This window comes from Bufo gargarizans, chromosome 1 (assembly GCF_014858855.1).
Source record: "Bufo gargarizans isolate SCDJY-AF-19 chromosome 1, ASM1485885v1, whole genome shotgun sequence".
NCBI classification, from domain to species: Eukaryota; Metazoa; Chordata; class Amphibia; order Anura; family Bufonidae; genus Bufo; species Bufo gargarizans.
The window spans coordinates 387,727,075-387,741,980 of record NC_058080.1 but is presented as its reverse complement, the minus strand read 5'-3'; the positions used below and the strand labels follow the sequence as shown (position 1 = coordinate 387,741,980).

The window sequence follows — 14,906 nt, the reverse complement described above, 5'->3', positions numbered from 1 at the left end:
AATCACCATCTTATCACAGATCTAGAGGGATAGAATAAAGAGCCAATCCGACAAACCACGTCACTGTGCAAAAACGCATTGGTTGTACTCTGTGTGTATATATTCTCACATCTATTCAACCCTCGGTAAGGTCATATAATTAATCTTGGCTTTAACTAAACAGTAAAGCTAAAGCATGTTTTATTGGTTAAAACATGCCGTGTTCGTGCACATAGGTCAGTGGTAACATGTTAAGAAGCAATGGTTCAAATGTCAAATCATCACAAGACCAACACTGCCTGAACTATAAATGCAAACATAAAAACAAAGCCAGAGAAGGATGCTCCCACTGACCTCCGTAAGTCGCTCCATGTCTTTGAGGTAGAAACCAATGTAGAAAAGACTCAGGTAGGAATTTACAAACTGGAACTAAATCAAGAAAAAAAAAAGATACAACTTGTAACAAGCTTCCACAAACAATTTTGGTCTTAAATGGGTTATCCAGGAATAGAAAAAGCATTTGCATTTTTTTCTTTAACAGTGCTATGTCTGTCCATAGACTGTCTGGTATTACAGTTCAACCCTATTCAAGTACAAAAATGCTGAACTGCAATAGCAGACCCTGTTAATGAAGACAAATACTGCATTTTTCGCCCTATAAGACGCACCTAAGTTTTTGAGGAGGAAAATAAGAAAAAAAAATTTTTTTAACCAAAAAGGTGTGCTTTTGGTGGGTTTTGAACTAATGGTGGTCTGTGCATGAAAAGATTATGGGGCATCTGTGGATGGCACAGTTATGGGGAGGGGGAATCCGTGGATGGCACCATTATGGGGTGGGAGGGGATCTGTGGATGGCACTGTTATGGGGTGGGAAGGGATCTGTGGATGGCACTGTTATGGGGTGGGAGGGGATCTGTGGATGGCACTATTATGGGGTGGGAGGGGATCTGTGGATGGCACTATTATGGGGGGGCATTTGTGGATGGCACTGTTATGGGGTGGGGGGGAATCTGTGGATGGCACAGTTATGGGGTGGATGACACTGTTATGGGGGAGATCTGTGGATGACACTGCTATATATGTGTCAGCCACAGATCCCCTCCCATAACAGTGTCCCAGCTGCTCACAAACAGTAATCCTTAACCTCTTAATAACTTTAACTAAAGTTGCGCTCTCCCCTGTATCAGCACTTACTAACAAGCATCCGTAGCAGGCAGAGCAGCTGCCGTTGCGCGCCAGCTCCTCCCACTTTATAAATGAAGCAGGCGCGCAATGTCAGTGAGTGACGTAACACTGCCAGCCGCTCTGCCTGCTATGGATGCTTGTTAGTAAGTGCTGATACAGTGGAAAGCGCAACTTTAGTTAAAGTTATTAAGAGGTTAAGGATTACTGTTTAGAAATACTGTTGTGAGCAGCGGGGCCCGGTGTAAGAGTACAGTGACTGCACCGGGCCCTGCCGCAAGTTCCCGGACTCCAGCCCCTACTCCCTCCCCACTGATACATCGCAGGCTGCGATGTAAAATGGTAGCATTCGCCCCATAAGACGCAGCTGCATTTTCCCCCCAAACGTTTGGGGGGGGAAAGTGCGTCTTATGGGGCGAAAAATACGATAGTTTGCCATTAGAAGCCTGCACAAAGCAAACTTTGTGTGGGTCAAGACGTAAAGTCCCTCAGCTCTGGTTCAGGCTCTCTACGAGTTCAAGAGTCTTTACAAAAATAATGACAAATATACACGGTCGAGTCCCATTATTGTGACCACCAGCTAATATCCAGGGTAACCACCGTGTGCAGCACAGAGAGCAGCTAGCTGGACTGGGAGTGACTCAAAAAAAGGTCCTGGTAGGTTGCCACAGGTACCTAGAGCCATGCTGACTGCAGTGCATCCCACAGCGGCTGGAGGGTATGTGGAAGAGGATCCATAGAGCAAACACAATGATCAAGGTGGTCCCATAAATGCTCAGTTGGGTTCAAGCCTGGGGAATTAGGGGGCTATTGTAGTACTTAGAAGACTTGGTCATGCTCTTCAAACCAATGTTGGACATTTCTAGACGTGCGACATAACATTGTCTTGTTGGAAGATACCATTCGTGCCAGGGAAAACAATCAGCATGTATGGCCATATATAATCTGAAAGGATGTTTTCATACCCAAATTGGTTAAGCGTGACTTCCACATGGATGAGTGGGCCAACACCACGAAAACATTTCCCAGACCATAATGCTGCCACCACTAGCTTGTGTTCTTCCAGCAATGGTTGTAGGGTGTTTGTTCGCTGATGATTCTCATCTGACATGCCAATGCCCATCTGTTCGATGAAACAGATAACGTAACCAATTGGAGAAACAACCCTTTGACAATCAGCAGAGGTCAAATTCTGATACTGCCCAAAAAAATAGCCTTTTCTGACAATTCAACTCAATTAGCAGAGGGGCAGTGACGACATGCCTGCTTTGGAACACCATGCACAGTAGAGTTCTCTGAACTGTTCGTTTAGACCAGTGATAGGCAAACTGCGGCTCTCCAGCTGTTGCAGAACTTCAACTCCCAGCATGCAAAGACTGCCTACAGCTTTCAGCCTACAGCAGGGCATGGTGGGAGTTGTAGTTTTGCAACAGCTGGAGAGTCGCAGTTTGCCTATCACTGGTTTAGGCACATCTGGTAGCCCCCTGGTTCATTTTGGCGGTGAGCTGCTCCACTGTAATGTGTCGGTCCGCCCTCGTGCGCCTTCGTAGCTGATGTTCACCTCTCACATCAATAGCACGTGGTGCTCTGCAGTTTCCATGTCGCTTATTCACAGTGGTACCATTTGTCCACTTTCACCACAGCAGCACACAAACAGTTCAGAAATACTGCCACCCTTGGCCCGAAAGCAAAGTAATCATGCCTTTTTGCAACTCTGATAAATTGGCCCTTTTACCCATGACTTCCTTCATGAGTTACATGCTGCCAATGTCAAATGTAGAAAGTGGTCATAATAATGTGACTTGACTATGTATACAGTCATATACCCTTTGTCATACTGCACAACCCCTTCAAGTGTGAATTCATATAATAGAGAATGCAAAAAAGTATTAAGGGGCTTGTAAATTACAGGCAGTTTCATCTCCTGTGTTCCCTTGTACAAGTATAGTTGACATTCCTGTTACGTTGACATTTGAAACTGTACCATTTGCTCGAACCTTTTAGACAACCCACTTATTTGGTACATTACTTACTAAAACAATTTTGATGATTAGATGTTTCTCATAGGCACTCTGTAAACGGTAATTCTCTGTAAAGAAAATGGATAGGAGGCAGATAAACACGGGAAAGGCAAAAAAATCTGTAGAATTATGAGGTCAAACAAAATAGCAAAGAAATAAAGCTGGCAGTATGATAAAACTAAGGGGCAGCTATCAAGCAGGAATTCAGTTCAGCGATAATACAGGTTATTTTAGTACATAGATGGTGGTAAATGGCTGTCCGACATTTTATGGGATTTATCAGATGAAAAGTTAAAGGATCTGTCAGTTACGAATCCAACTCGTCAGAATTTTGCTTCCCCCAATGGCAGATTTATGTGCACTGTGTCAGGCTTCCTAGAATTGAGGCCTTATTCACACAAAAGTAACTTGCATCCATGTTGTCTATGTGTACAACAGAATGCACATGGACCTATAGAAGTGGTGCTATTCACACTTCCTCAGGGCATGCACTATTCTGGTCCGTGTCTTACAGAACACAGACAGAAGTCTTTAGAACATGAACATACAGACTGCTGTACTAAAAATGCAGCCGCAACATTCATGATTTTTATTACAGAATAAGGACTAAGTCCCAAGTAGAATATGTCTGTGGAGGTTCTCATTCGCCTAGGTCATGGTATATCAGTACTAAAAAGTCAGAGCAACTGGACTTGTATTTTCTCTTGAAGACATTTAGGTAGTGATCCAATTGGTTTTCTCAATTTGACTAGCAAAATGTCCTCAAAGAAAATACAGGTCCAGTTGCTTTGATACATTACTACTGATATGTCAACTAGAATCTATTGTCTATGACCAGCTTAATGAGGCAGGAAAGGTAGACATGTACGGATTACAATAAAGAAATAATGAAGAAATAATATAATGAAAAGGAGTAAAAAATAAGACATCGCAGTAAGAAGCAAGTTAATGACATATACCCATATCATTTAACCAATACGCAATCTTCCTGTACACCTCATCACAGGAACTAACTATAATAGCCAAAAGGATCTTGGGAAAGAAGCGCACAAGCCTTGGGAGCTCTCTGATACTGAGGATGAACTCCTACAAAAAGAACAGTAAGAGTAGTCAGATATTGGAACGCTCTATAAGAGGTAGCAATGGCAAAAACAAGTATAGGGTTTAAAAAAGTTCTAAGTCTTTATTCTTGTGATTAAAGGGGTTCTGCACTTTGTTTTAACTGATGATCTATCCAGAGGACGACACCCGGGACCCCTGCCGATCAGCTGTTTGAGAAGGCAGCGGCGCTGGCCCAGTGATGTCATGACTAGTATCAACTAGCGTGGGCGGGGCTAAACTCCATTCAAGTGAACAGAGCTTAGCCCCGCCCATGCTAGCTGATACTAGTCATGACGTCATTGGGCCTGAGGTAAACAGTAAAAAGGCCACGGCGCTGCTATAGCGCCGCTGCCTTCTCAAACAGCTGATCGGCAGGGGTCCCAGGTGTCGGACCCCCGCCGATCAGATGCCGATGATCTATCCAGAGGATAGATCATCAGTTAAAACAAAGTGCGGAACCCCTTTAATGGTATATAGATATCCAGTTGATTCGGGGAATCATGACCCAACATTGGCATTATGATATGTCACAGTGTAGATAGGGACTTTTTTTTTGTACGTTATTTGTGTGGTATATCATAGTGTAGATACAGTATCCCCAATAATTCCTGTGATGTAATGTTAAGAGGAAAAAAACAAAAAACACAATGCAACAGCACTCTGCAAATACAAATAACGTACAATAATGCCATAATAACAGAAAATATTCTGGTGCTAATGCTACGCTTATTTTGTAAATGTGAGATTCTTGGCAAATACTATACCTCTCCTGGTGCCTTAACGCCGGCAGAATGCTGAGATTGCTGTTGCATTGTGTTTTTTTCTTCGTGTTTCTAGCCATGGCGGCATGCACCTGCGCATTGGGACTGACCCCCTCATTTTTGCAATTGTGGTGTAATGTTACTGAGTAGATTAGCCATGCATCATAACACCAACTGTGTGCACTACCCTTGTATTGTGATATCTCAGAGTTAGCCCACCACTGTGTGCATTATTCCTGTGCATAAAATGTATACAATTTATAGTGAATCTGTCAGTAGTAATACACTCCTAATTGGTAACTGCAATAGGGAATTGATGTGGATTGATGTATGTTGTGATGAAAGTGAAATCAAACATATCAATCAATACAGAAAGCAGGATAACAACATCCTCTAAAATTGTTAAGTTTTTGTATTTTTAAAAATTTCAGATTTTTTTTTTATGTGGACTTTCATTACAGGATTTTTGTTCCACACCTGCCTAAAACTGCTGCTACAAAATATTATAATATAATATATATATATATATATATATATATATATATATATATACATACATACACATATATATATATACACACACATATACATACACACACATATACATACACACAGGGAGTGCAGAATTATTAGGCAAATGTATTTTGACTACATGATCCTCTTTATGCATGTTGTCTTACTACAAGCTGTATAGGCTCGAAAGCCTACTACCAATTAAGCATATTAGGTGATGTGCATCTCTGTATTGAGAAGGGGTGTGGTCTAATGACATCAACACCCTATATCAGGTGTGCATAATTATTAGGCAACTTCCTTTCCTTTGGCAAAATTGGTCAAAAGAAGGACTTGACAGGCTCAGAAAAGTCAAAAATAGTGAGATATCTTGCAGAGGGATGCAGCACTCTTAAAATTGCAAAGCTTCTGAAGCGTGATCATCGAACAATCAAGCGTTTCATTCAAAATAGTCAACAGGGTCGCAAGAAGCGTGTGGAAAAACCAAGACGCAAAATAACTGCCCATGAACTGAGAAAAGTCAAGCGTGCAGCTGCCAAGATGCCACTTGCCACCAGTTTGGCCATATTTCAGAGCTGCAACATCACTGGAGTGCCCAAAAGCACAAGGTGTGCAATACTCAGAGACATGGCCAAGGTAAGAAAGGCTGAAAGACGACCACCACTGAACACAAGCTGAAACGTCAAGACTGGGCCAAGAAATATCTCAAGACTGATTTTTCTAAGGTTTTATGGACTGATGAAATGAGAGTGAGTCTTGATGGGCCAGATGGATGGGCCCGTGGCTGGATTGGTAAAGGGCAGAGAGCTCCAGTCCGACTCAGACGCCAGCAAGGTGGAGGTGGAGTACTGGTTTGGGCTGGTATCAAATATAAGCTTGTGGGGCCTTTTCGGGTTGAGGATGGAGTCAAGCTCAACTCCCAGTCCTACTGCCAGTTTCTGGAAGACACCTTCTTCAAGCAGTGGTACAGGAAGAAGTCTGCATCCTTCAAGAAAAACATGATTTTCATGCAGGACAATGCTCCATCACACGCGTCCAAGTACTCCACAGCGTGGCTGGCAAGAAAGGGTATAAAAGAAGAAAATCTAATGACATTGCCTCCTTGTTCACCTGATCTGAACCCCATTGAGAACCTGTGGCCCATCATCAAATGTGAGATTTACAAGGAGGGAAAACAGTACACCTCTCTGAACAGTGTCTGGGAGGCTGTGGTTGCTGCTGCACGCAATGTTGATGGTGAACAGATCAAAACACTGACAGAATCCATGGATGGCAGGCTTTTGAGTGTCCTTGCAAAGAAAGGTGGCTATATTGGTCACTGATTTGTTTTGTTTTTGAATGTCAGAAATGTATATTTGTGAATGTTGAGATGTTATATTGGTTTCACTGGTAAAAATAAATAATTGAAATGGGTATATATTTGTTTTTTGTTAAGTTGCCTAATAATTATGCACAGTAATAGTCACCTGCACACACAGATATCCCCCTAAAATAGCTAAAACTAAAAACAAACTAAAAACTACTTCCAAAAATATTCAGCTTTGATATTAATGAGTTTTTTGGGTTCATTGAGAACATGGTTGTTCAATAATAAAATTAATCCTCAAAAATACAACTTGCCTAATAATTCTGCACTCCCTGTAGAAACCAAAAAAGAATCACAGCAGCACAAGACCAAAAACTGCGGGTGCAAGTCCTCTCATGCTTGAGAAAGACCGCATTGAGATGAGGTTGAAACGTTGCACAGAGGGGAATAAAGGATCCACTTTTTTCACTTTATCTGGAGTGCTGCCTCATTCTTTGGACAGTATACATACATACACACACACATGCAGACCAAAAGTTTGGACGCACCTTCTCATTCAAAGAGTTTTCTTTATTTTCATGACTATGAAAATTGTAGATTCACACTGAAGGCATCAAAACTATGAATTAACACATGTGGAATTATATACATAACAAAAAAGTGTGAAACAACTGAAAATATGTCATATTCTAGGTTCTTCAAAGTAGCCACCTTTTGCTTTGATTACTGCTTTGCACACTCTTGGCATTCTCTTGATGAGCTTCAAGAGGCAGTCACCTGAAATGGTCTTCCAACAGTCTTGAAGGAGTTCCCAGAGAGTCTTAGCACTTGTTGGCCCTTTTGTCTTCACTCTGCGGTCCAGCTCACCCCAAACCATCTTGATTGGGTTCAGGTCCGGTGACTATGGAGGCCAGGTCATCTGGCGCAGCACCCCATCACTCTCCTTCATGGTCAAATAGCCCTTACACAGCCTGGAGGTGTGTTTGGGGTCATTGTCCTGTTGAAAAATAAATGATGGTCCAACGAAACGCAAACCGGATGGAATAGCATGCCGCTGCAAGATGATGTGGTAGCCATGCTGGTTCAGTATGCCTTCAATTTTGAATACATCGCCAACAGTGTCACCAGCAAAGCACCCCCACACCATCACACCTCGTCCTCCTTGCTTCACGGTGGGAACCAGGCATGTAGAGTCCATACGTTCACCTTTTCTGCGTCGCACAAAGACACAGTGGTTGGAACCAAAGATCTCAAATTTGGACTCATCAGACCAAAGCACAGATTTCCACTGGTCTAATGTCCATTCCTTGTGTTCTTTAGCCCAAACAAGTCTCTTCTGCTTGTTGCCTGTCCTTAGCAGTGGTTTCCTAGCAGATATTCTACCATGAAGGCCTGATTCACACAGTCTCCTCTTAACAGTTGTTCTAGAGATGTGTCTGCTGCTAGAACTCTGTGTGGCATTGACCTGGTCTCTAATCTGAGCTGCTGTTAACCTGCGATTTCTGAGGCTGGTGACTCGGATGAACTTATCCTCTGCAGCAGAGGCGACTCTTGGTCTTCCTTTCCTGCGGCGGTCCGCATGTGAGCCAGTTTCTTTGTAGCGCTTGATGGTTTTTGTGACTGCACTTGGGGACACTTTCAAAGTTTTCCCAATTTTTCGGACTGACTGACCTTCATTTCTTAACCACTACAGGACTGCCGCACGCAGGATTGCGTCTTTGCGGCGTCCCTGTTATTCCTCCTGGACGCGCCGGGGCGTCATCTCGCGAGCCACCCCGAAAAAAATGTTGTGTCTGTAGCAGGAGTGGAATAAGGCGTGACACCCGCTATTTCTGTCCTGACTGCCCTGACCACCCTGCCCTATGCTTAGGGGAGTGTTTCCGGAAGTACCACACACAGGTACACTTAGCATAGGGATCACATCTCACCAGGACAGGCACACAGGGCTATTAGGGCCCATTCACACACAGCTGCTGCAAACCTCTCCTTTCACCTGGGACAAAGTGCATAATGTACTTCGCCACATCTCTGGGCGATTTGCGCTTTGCACACTGTCCCATGGGGAAGGAGAGGTTTGTCCTATAAAAGGTAAAAAAAAAGGCAAAAAAAAAAAATCACCGGTAAGCATAAAAGTCAATGTTCTGTTTCCAAAGTTCATAAAAGTTAATGTTCTGTTCAAATGTTATTATAAAGTTCATGTTGATAAATTTATTGCGTTGCAGCCTGGTTTTTTCTTTTCTTTTTTGTTTTGTTTTTTTACCTTCTAGGTGGACCAACTGATGAACCAGCTGCAGCACTGACGTGCATTCTGACAGAAGCATTGCGCTGCTGTCAGATTACATAAAAGTCGGTGTATGCGGCGCTGCAAGACGAGATTTCTCCTCTGCAGTAAAAAAAAAAAAAAAAAGATATGTTTGCCGAGGCTTATGAGCTGAGGGGGCGGTGGTGTTCATATTCTTTGGCAAACACTTTGTGTGTATGTATATGTATATATATATATATATATATATATATATATATATATATATATATATATATATATATATATAAAAAAAAGCGGCAATCGATTGATGTGAATGGAGAAATGAGGTTTGCCAGGGCATACGAGCTAAGTGGGTATGGATGTTGGGCGGAGCTCCTATGTCCTGGCAGACGCCATTCCCCTCCTCTTTTTTTTTTGGCAGAGATTTTTTTCATCCACATTGATCGATGCGAATGAAGAAATCTGTGCCGTTCATTTTTTCTTTCAGCCCAGAGGCTGAAGGAAAAAAAAAAAATCTCATTACCTGTATGCTCAATATAAGGAGAATAGCAAAAACTCCTAATGCTGGCCATACATGTAATGATTGCGGAGACCCTCAAATGCCAGGGCAGTACAAACACCCCACAAATGACCCCATTTTGGAAAGAAGACACCCTAAGGTCTTCGCTGATGGGCATAGTGAGTTCATAGAAGTTTTTAATTTTTGTCATCAGTTAGCGGAAAATGATTATTTTTGTACCATAGTTTGCAAACGCTATAACTTTTGCGCAAAGCAATAAATATACACTTATTGCATTTTTTTTTTCATCAAAGACATGTAGAACAATAAATTTTGATAAAAATTTATATAGAAATGTAGTTTTATTTGAAAAATTTTACAACTGAACGTGAAAAAATGAAAACAAAAATGGAAAAAAAAAAAAAAAAAAGCGGTAAATTTCGATTAATAACAAAAAAAGTAAAAATGTCAGCAGCAATGAAATACCACCAAATGAAAGCTCTATTAGTGAGAAGAAAAGGAGGTAAAATTCATTTGGGTGGTAAGTTGCATGACCGAGCAATAAACCGTGAAAGTAGTGTAGTTCAGAATTGTAACAAGGGGTCTGGTCATTAAGGGTGTTTAAGCTAGGGGGGCTGAGCTGGTTAAAGTAATGATGGCCACTCGTTTTTCTTTACTTAGAATTTGTATTATGGCAAGAAAAAAAGCAGCTAACAGTCTATTCAGTAGGACTATCAGCAGTGTATCCACCTGACTTCTCCACAACGCAACTGATGGTCCCAACCCCATTTATAAGGCAAGAAATCCCACTTATTAAACCTGACAGGGCACACCTGTGACATGAAAACCATTTCAGGTGACTACCTCTTGAAGCTCATCAAGAGAATGCCAAGAGTGTGCAAAGCAGTAATCAAAGCAAAAGGTGGCTACTTTGAAGAACCTAGAATATGACATATTTTCAGTTGTTTCCCACTTTTTTGTTATGTATATAATTCCACATGTGTTAATTCATAGTTTTGATGCCTTCAGTGTGAATCTACAATTTTCATAGTCATGAAAATAAAGAAAACTCTTTGAATGAGAAGGTGTGTCCAAACTTTTGGTCTGTACTGTATATACACACACACACTGTATATTGAACACTGCTAAACTTTTATTCAAACATAAGGAGAATTTATACATCTAGGTAATCAGAATTTGAGACAGGGCATGTTTGTAAGTGCAGTACAAAGATAAGTGTGTCCTGCCTACAGTCCAGCATGGTGGTGGGAGTGTCATGGTTTGGGGCTGCATAAGTGCTCCCGGCTGTGGGGAGCTACAGTTCATTGAGGGAACCATGAAAGCCAACATGTACTGTGACATACTGAAGCAGAGCATGATCCCCTCCCTTCAGAAACTGGGCTGCAGGACTGTATTCCACCACGATAACGACCCCAAACACACCTCCAAGACGACCACTGCCTTGCTAAATTAAATGAGGGTAAAAGGTGCTGGACTGTCCAAGCATGTCTCCAGACCTAAACCCTAAACCCTATTGAGCATCTGTGGGGCATCCTCAAAACGAAAGGTGAAGAAGCGCAAGGTCTCTAACATCCACCAGCTCCGTGATGTTGTCATGGAAGAGGATTCCAGTGGCAACCTGTGAAGCTCTAGTGAACGCCATGCCCAAGAAAGTTAAGGAAGTGCTGGGAAATAATGGTGGCCACACAAAATATTGACACTTTGGACATAATCTGACCATTTTCACTTAGGGATGTACTCACTTTTGTTGCCAGTGGTTTAGACATTAATGGCTGTGTGTTGAGTTATTTTGAAGACACAACAAATTTACCAGCTGTACACTGACTACGTTACGTTGTATAAAAGTGTCCTATCTTCAGTGTTGTCCCATGAAGATATAATAAAATATTTTACAAAATGAGAGGGATGGACTCACTTTTGTGAGTTACTGTCTAGTCTAGTGACAAACCTTTTTTTTTGTTTTGTTTTTTACTTGCCGCAGTGTAGACGTTTAATGTCACTTCTAAGACACGGCAGATTGATGTGTTACTGAGCTCTTATGAAGTGATGAACGGTTGAGGGAGTTTAATATTCACTTACCTGCAGCTCAAAGCAAGCAAGCATCACAACGAAGACGAAGCAGAGACAGGACATGCAGACAGGCAGACTGACACAGGACTGAAATAGGAGGCGCTTCCATGGGGGGTAGTAGAACTCCTCACAATTGGTCACTGGACTGATTCTCTTGACACCCTATTGACGATTATGAATAAAGAAAAAAAAAACTGCCATTGACAGTATAAAACTGTATGCAACAAATTACTCACATTATTGCTAATACTAGGCAAAGGTGTCCCGACACCAAATATGGTTAGAAATCACACGGTTATCACTTACCCTGAACTGTGGTCTTGGCTCCTCAATGAATTCAGCAGGGGTATCTAATGTCCCCCACTTGTAGGCTAGCTCTGCTCCTCTCCGTTTCCAACCTTCTAGAAACAAAGTAGCCCAAACTACGTTGAAGAGCGCAAAGACTACACAGCAGATGTCCCGACTGGTCTGAAAAAGATAAACAGAAGACACAGTACTCAGGTCCATTGTTTTTTTTATTGCAGTCATACATACACATAAAAAATCTAAGGCCATTATAAAAATCAAGTGTAGTACTTAGTACCTTGTAACATATAACATTATTCTATACGCAAGTTTCCTCTGCGCAGCCATTGACCTTTATGGCCAAATGTATACCAGTAGTCATGAGAAGCTAATTTCTGGCACCTCATGAGATCTCATGCACTTAAACACTGTAAAATATTAATAGCTCATAGCAATCTGCTTACTAGATGTCATAAGTGAAGGTACACAACCTAACAACCACCAACATAATGATCATAATACTTAACTTTGCAACAACAATAACAAAAAAAATTTCCTCAAGAAGGCCACTCACCTGGTCAGATTCAGTGAAGAACCAAAGCATCATGCCAAAGACAGCTGGATAAACCAGTGATGAGGTGTAGAACCCCAGCCATGAGAAATACATGGCAATCTTCACCCCAAAATACTCACAGATTTCATCTGTAAAGAAAATATACAAAAACTGAAACATTGCTAATGACTGTATGCTTCTACTCTAGCTGTATAACAACTGCTGTATAAAGCGTCATTCACACGTCAGTGTTTTGGTCAGTGATTTCCATCAGTGATTGTGAGCCAAGACCCGAATTGGAGCCTCCAAAGACAAAGGTATAAGGGAAAGATCTGCATCTGTTCTGTGTTAAGAAGCCACTGCTGGTTTTGGCTCAAAATCACTGATGGAAATCACTGACCGAACACCGACTTTGTGAATGAGGCATTACTCTTATAGCTAAAGCTTAAAGGGTAATGAAAAGCAAATAGCGGCACTCCTTCGTTTGCCAGGTGCAAAAGTTCTTGAGAGGATTTTGGATAAAAATCCACAAAATGTTATCCTCTGGAGATTTCCATACACATTGGTTTTCATTGTGTACGTGATCCCGTTTTCATAGAATTATCTCATCTGAAGGGTTGCAGGGAGTTTAGGGTCGAGGGCATCAACAGTGACCCGCACCAGATCCCTGCCCAGTGAAAGCGTGGCCCTTTGTGGACTGACGATCAAGAGCTTCTCCTAAATACGCCCTGGATCCCTATTTACATATCTATGAGAATAAGTGAAACACAATAGATACATAGTACACACTGGTTAATTGAGTATCCCTTTAATATTCTTTATTTATTATGTACCCATGGTTACAGTTGAATATTATGGATGCGGTTAGGTCAGCTTGGTCTACACACGGAGTTCCATTCAATATACTTGCATAGGGACTCTGACGTTTACCATGCGCGCACACGTCAACATGCGCATGGGCAATAGAGAGTTTCCATCAACTTCAGGTGATTCCCTAGCCCTGATGATGATGTTGCACCGATGCAAGCGCATGAGTCGCCACAGGACGCCGAACCATTCCCACGTGGGTTGTATTATGGAGGGTGAGCGCCTCAACATTAAATACACCTGCGTAGTTGTGATTTATTGGCACATATGCACTTTATTATTACTAATGAGTCATTAACATCTGTTTTACCATTTAGACGTGGAACATTTCACATTTTTAATTTGTTATTGAACATTTATGATCATGTAACCTCAGCGGTATGAGTCTGACATGAGATGTACGGCAGGCGGTGCGGCAGGCGGGATCGCGATCCCCCGCCCGCCTCCCCTTGAAAATTCGTTGGCTTCTAGTGGGTCATAACTTGCTGACACCCTGGTATAAACCCTGGACACCCTGGTATAAACGGCTGACATCTGCGCAGATGTCAGCCGTTTAACCCTTTCCATACCGCGGAAAAGGTTAACTGTCATCGGTCAGGGAGCTCCCTCCCTCTCCATCGGGGGGCTGCTGTGCCTTTGCAGCCCCCCGATGGAGAGGGAGAGAGCCCCCCCCCCCCGACAGCCCCCCTCAGCCCTGTGCTTACCCTTCCCCGTCTGCGAAGTTGTGGCAGACGGGGAAGGTTCCCATGGCAACAGGACGCCTGCTCAGGCGTCCTGCTGTCCATGGTGCTGAACAGATCTATGCTAAAAGCATAGATCTGTTCAGTGTAAGTAAAATACCGTACAGAACCCTATTATACAGACATCAGACCCACTGGATCTTCAAGAACCAAGTGGGTCTGGGTCAAAAAAAAAAAAATGTAAAAAAATGAAAAAAGTTAAGATAAAAAAAACATTTATCACTGAATAAAAAGAAAAAAAAATTAAATACACTACACATATTAGGTATCGCCGCGTCCGTAACCGACCTGATCTATAAAACGGTCATATTACTTTCCCCGCACGGTGAACGCCATAAAAATAAAAAAATAAAAACTATGAGAAAATTGAAATTTTGCCCACATTACTTCCCAAAAAATGTAATAAAAGTGATCAAAAAAGTCGCATGTACGCCAAAATAGTACCAATCAAACCGTCATCTCATCCCGCAAAAAATGAGACCCTACCCAAGATAATCGCCCAAAAACTGAAAAAACTATGGCTCTTAGACTATGGAACACAAACATTTTTTTTGTTTTAAAAATGAAATCATTGTGTAAAACTTACATAAATAAAAATAAAGTATACATATTAAGTATCGCCGCGTCCATATCGACCGGCTCTATATAAATATCACATGACCTAACCCCTCAGGTGACCATCGTAAAAAATAAAAAAGGTGTAAAAAAAGCCATTTTTTGTCATCTTACGTCACAAAAAGTTTAA

The 14,906-nt window shown here is 41.9% G+C and overlaps 1 protein-coding gene across 3 annotated transcripts in view; it reads right to left on the bottom strand.

Moving 5' to 3' along the window:
- Positions 1-14,906, bottom strand: part of ANO8 (anoctamin 8) — a 108,670-nt gene that overhangs the window by 34,404 nt on the left and 59,360 nt on the right. For all 3 annotated transcript variants that reach the window (XM_044285613.1, XM_044285622.1, XM_044285627.1), the window contains exons 7-12: positions 12,576-12,703; positions 12,023-12,184; positions 11,726-11,878; positions 4,142-4,268; positions 3,195-3,250; positions 334-408 (exon numbers count right to left, since the gene is read on the bottom strand). In XM_044285613.1, the coding sequence (XP_044141548.1) occupies positions 334-408; positions 3,195-3,250; positions 4,142-4,268; positions 11,726-11,878; positions 12,023-12,184; positions 12,576-12,703 (701 nt within the window). The remainder of the gene's footprint in view (positions 1-333; positions 409-3,194; positions 3,251-4,141; positions 4,269-11,725; positions 11,879-12,022; positions 12,185-12,575; positions 12,704-14,906) is intronic.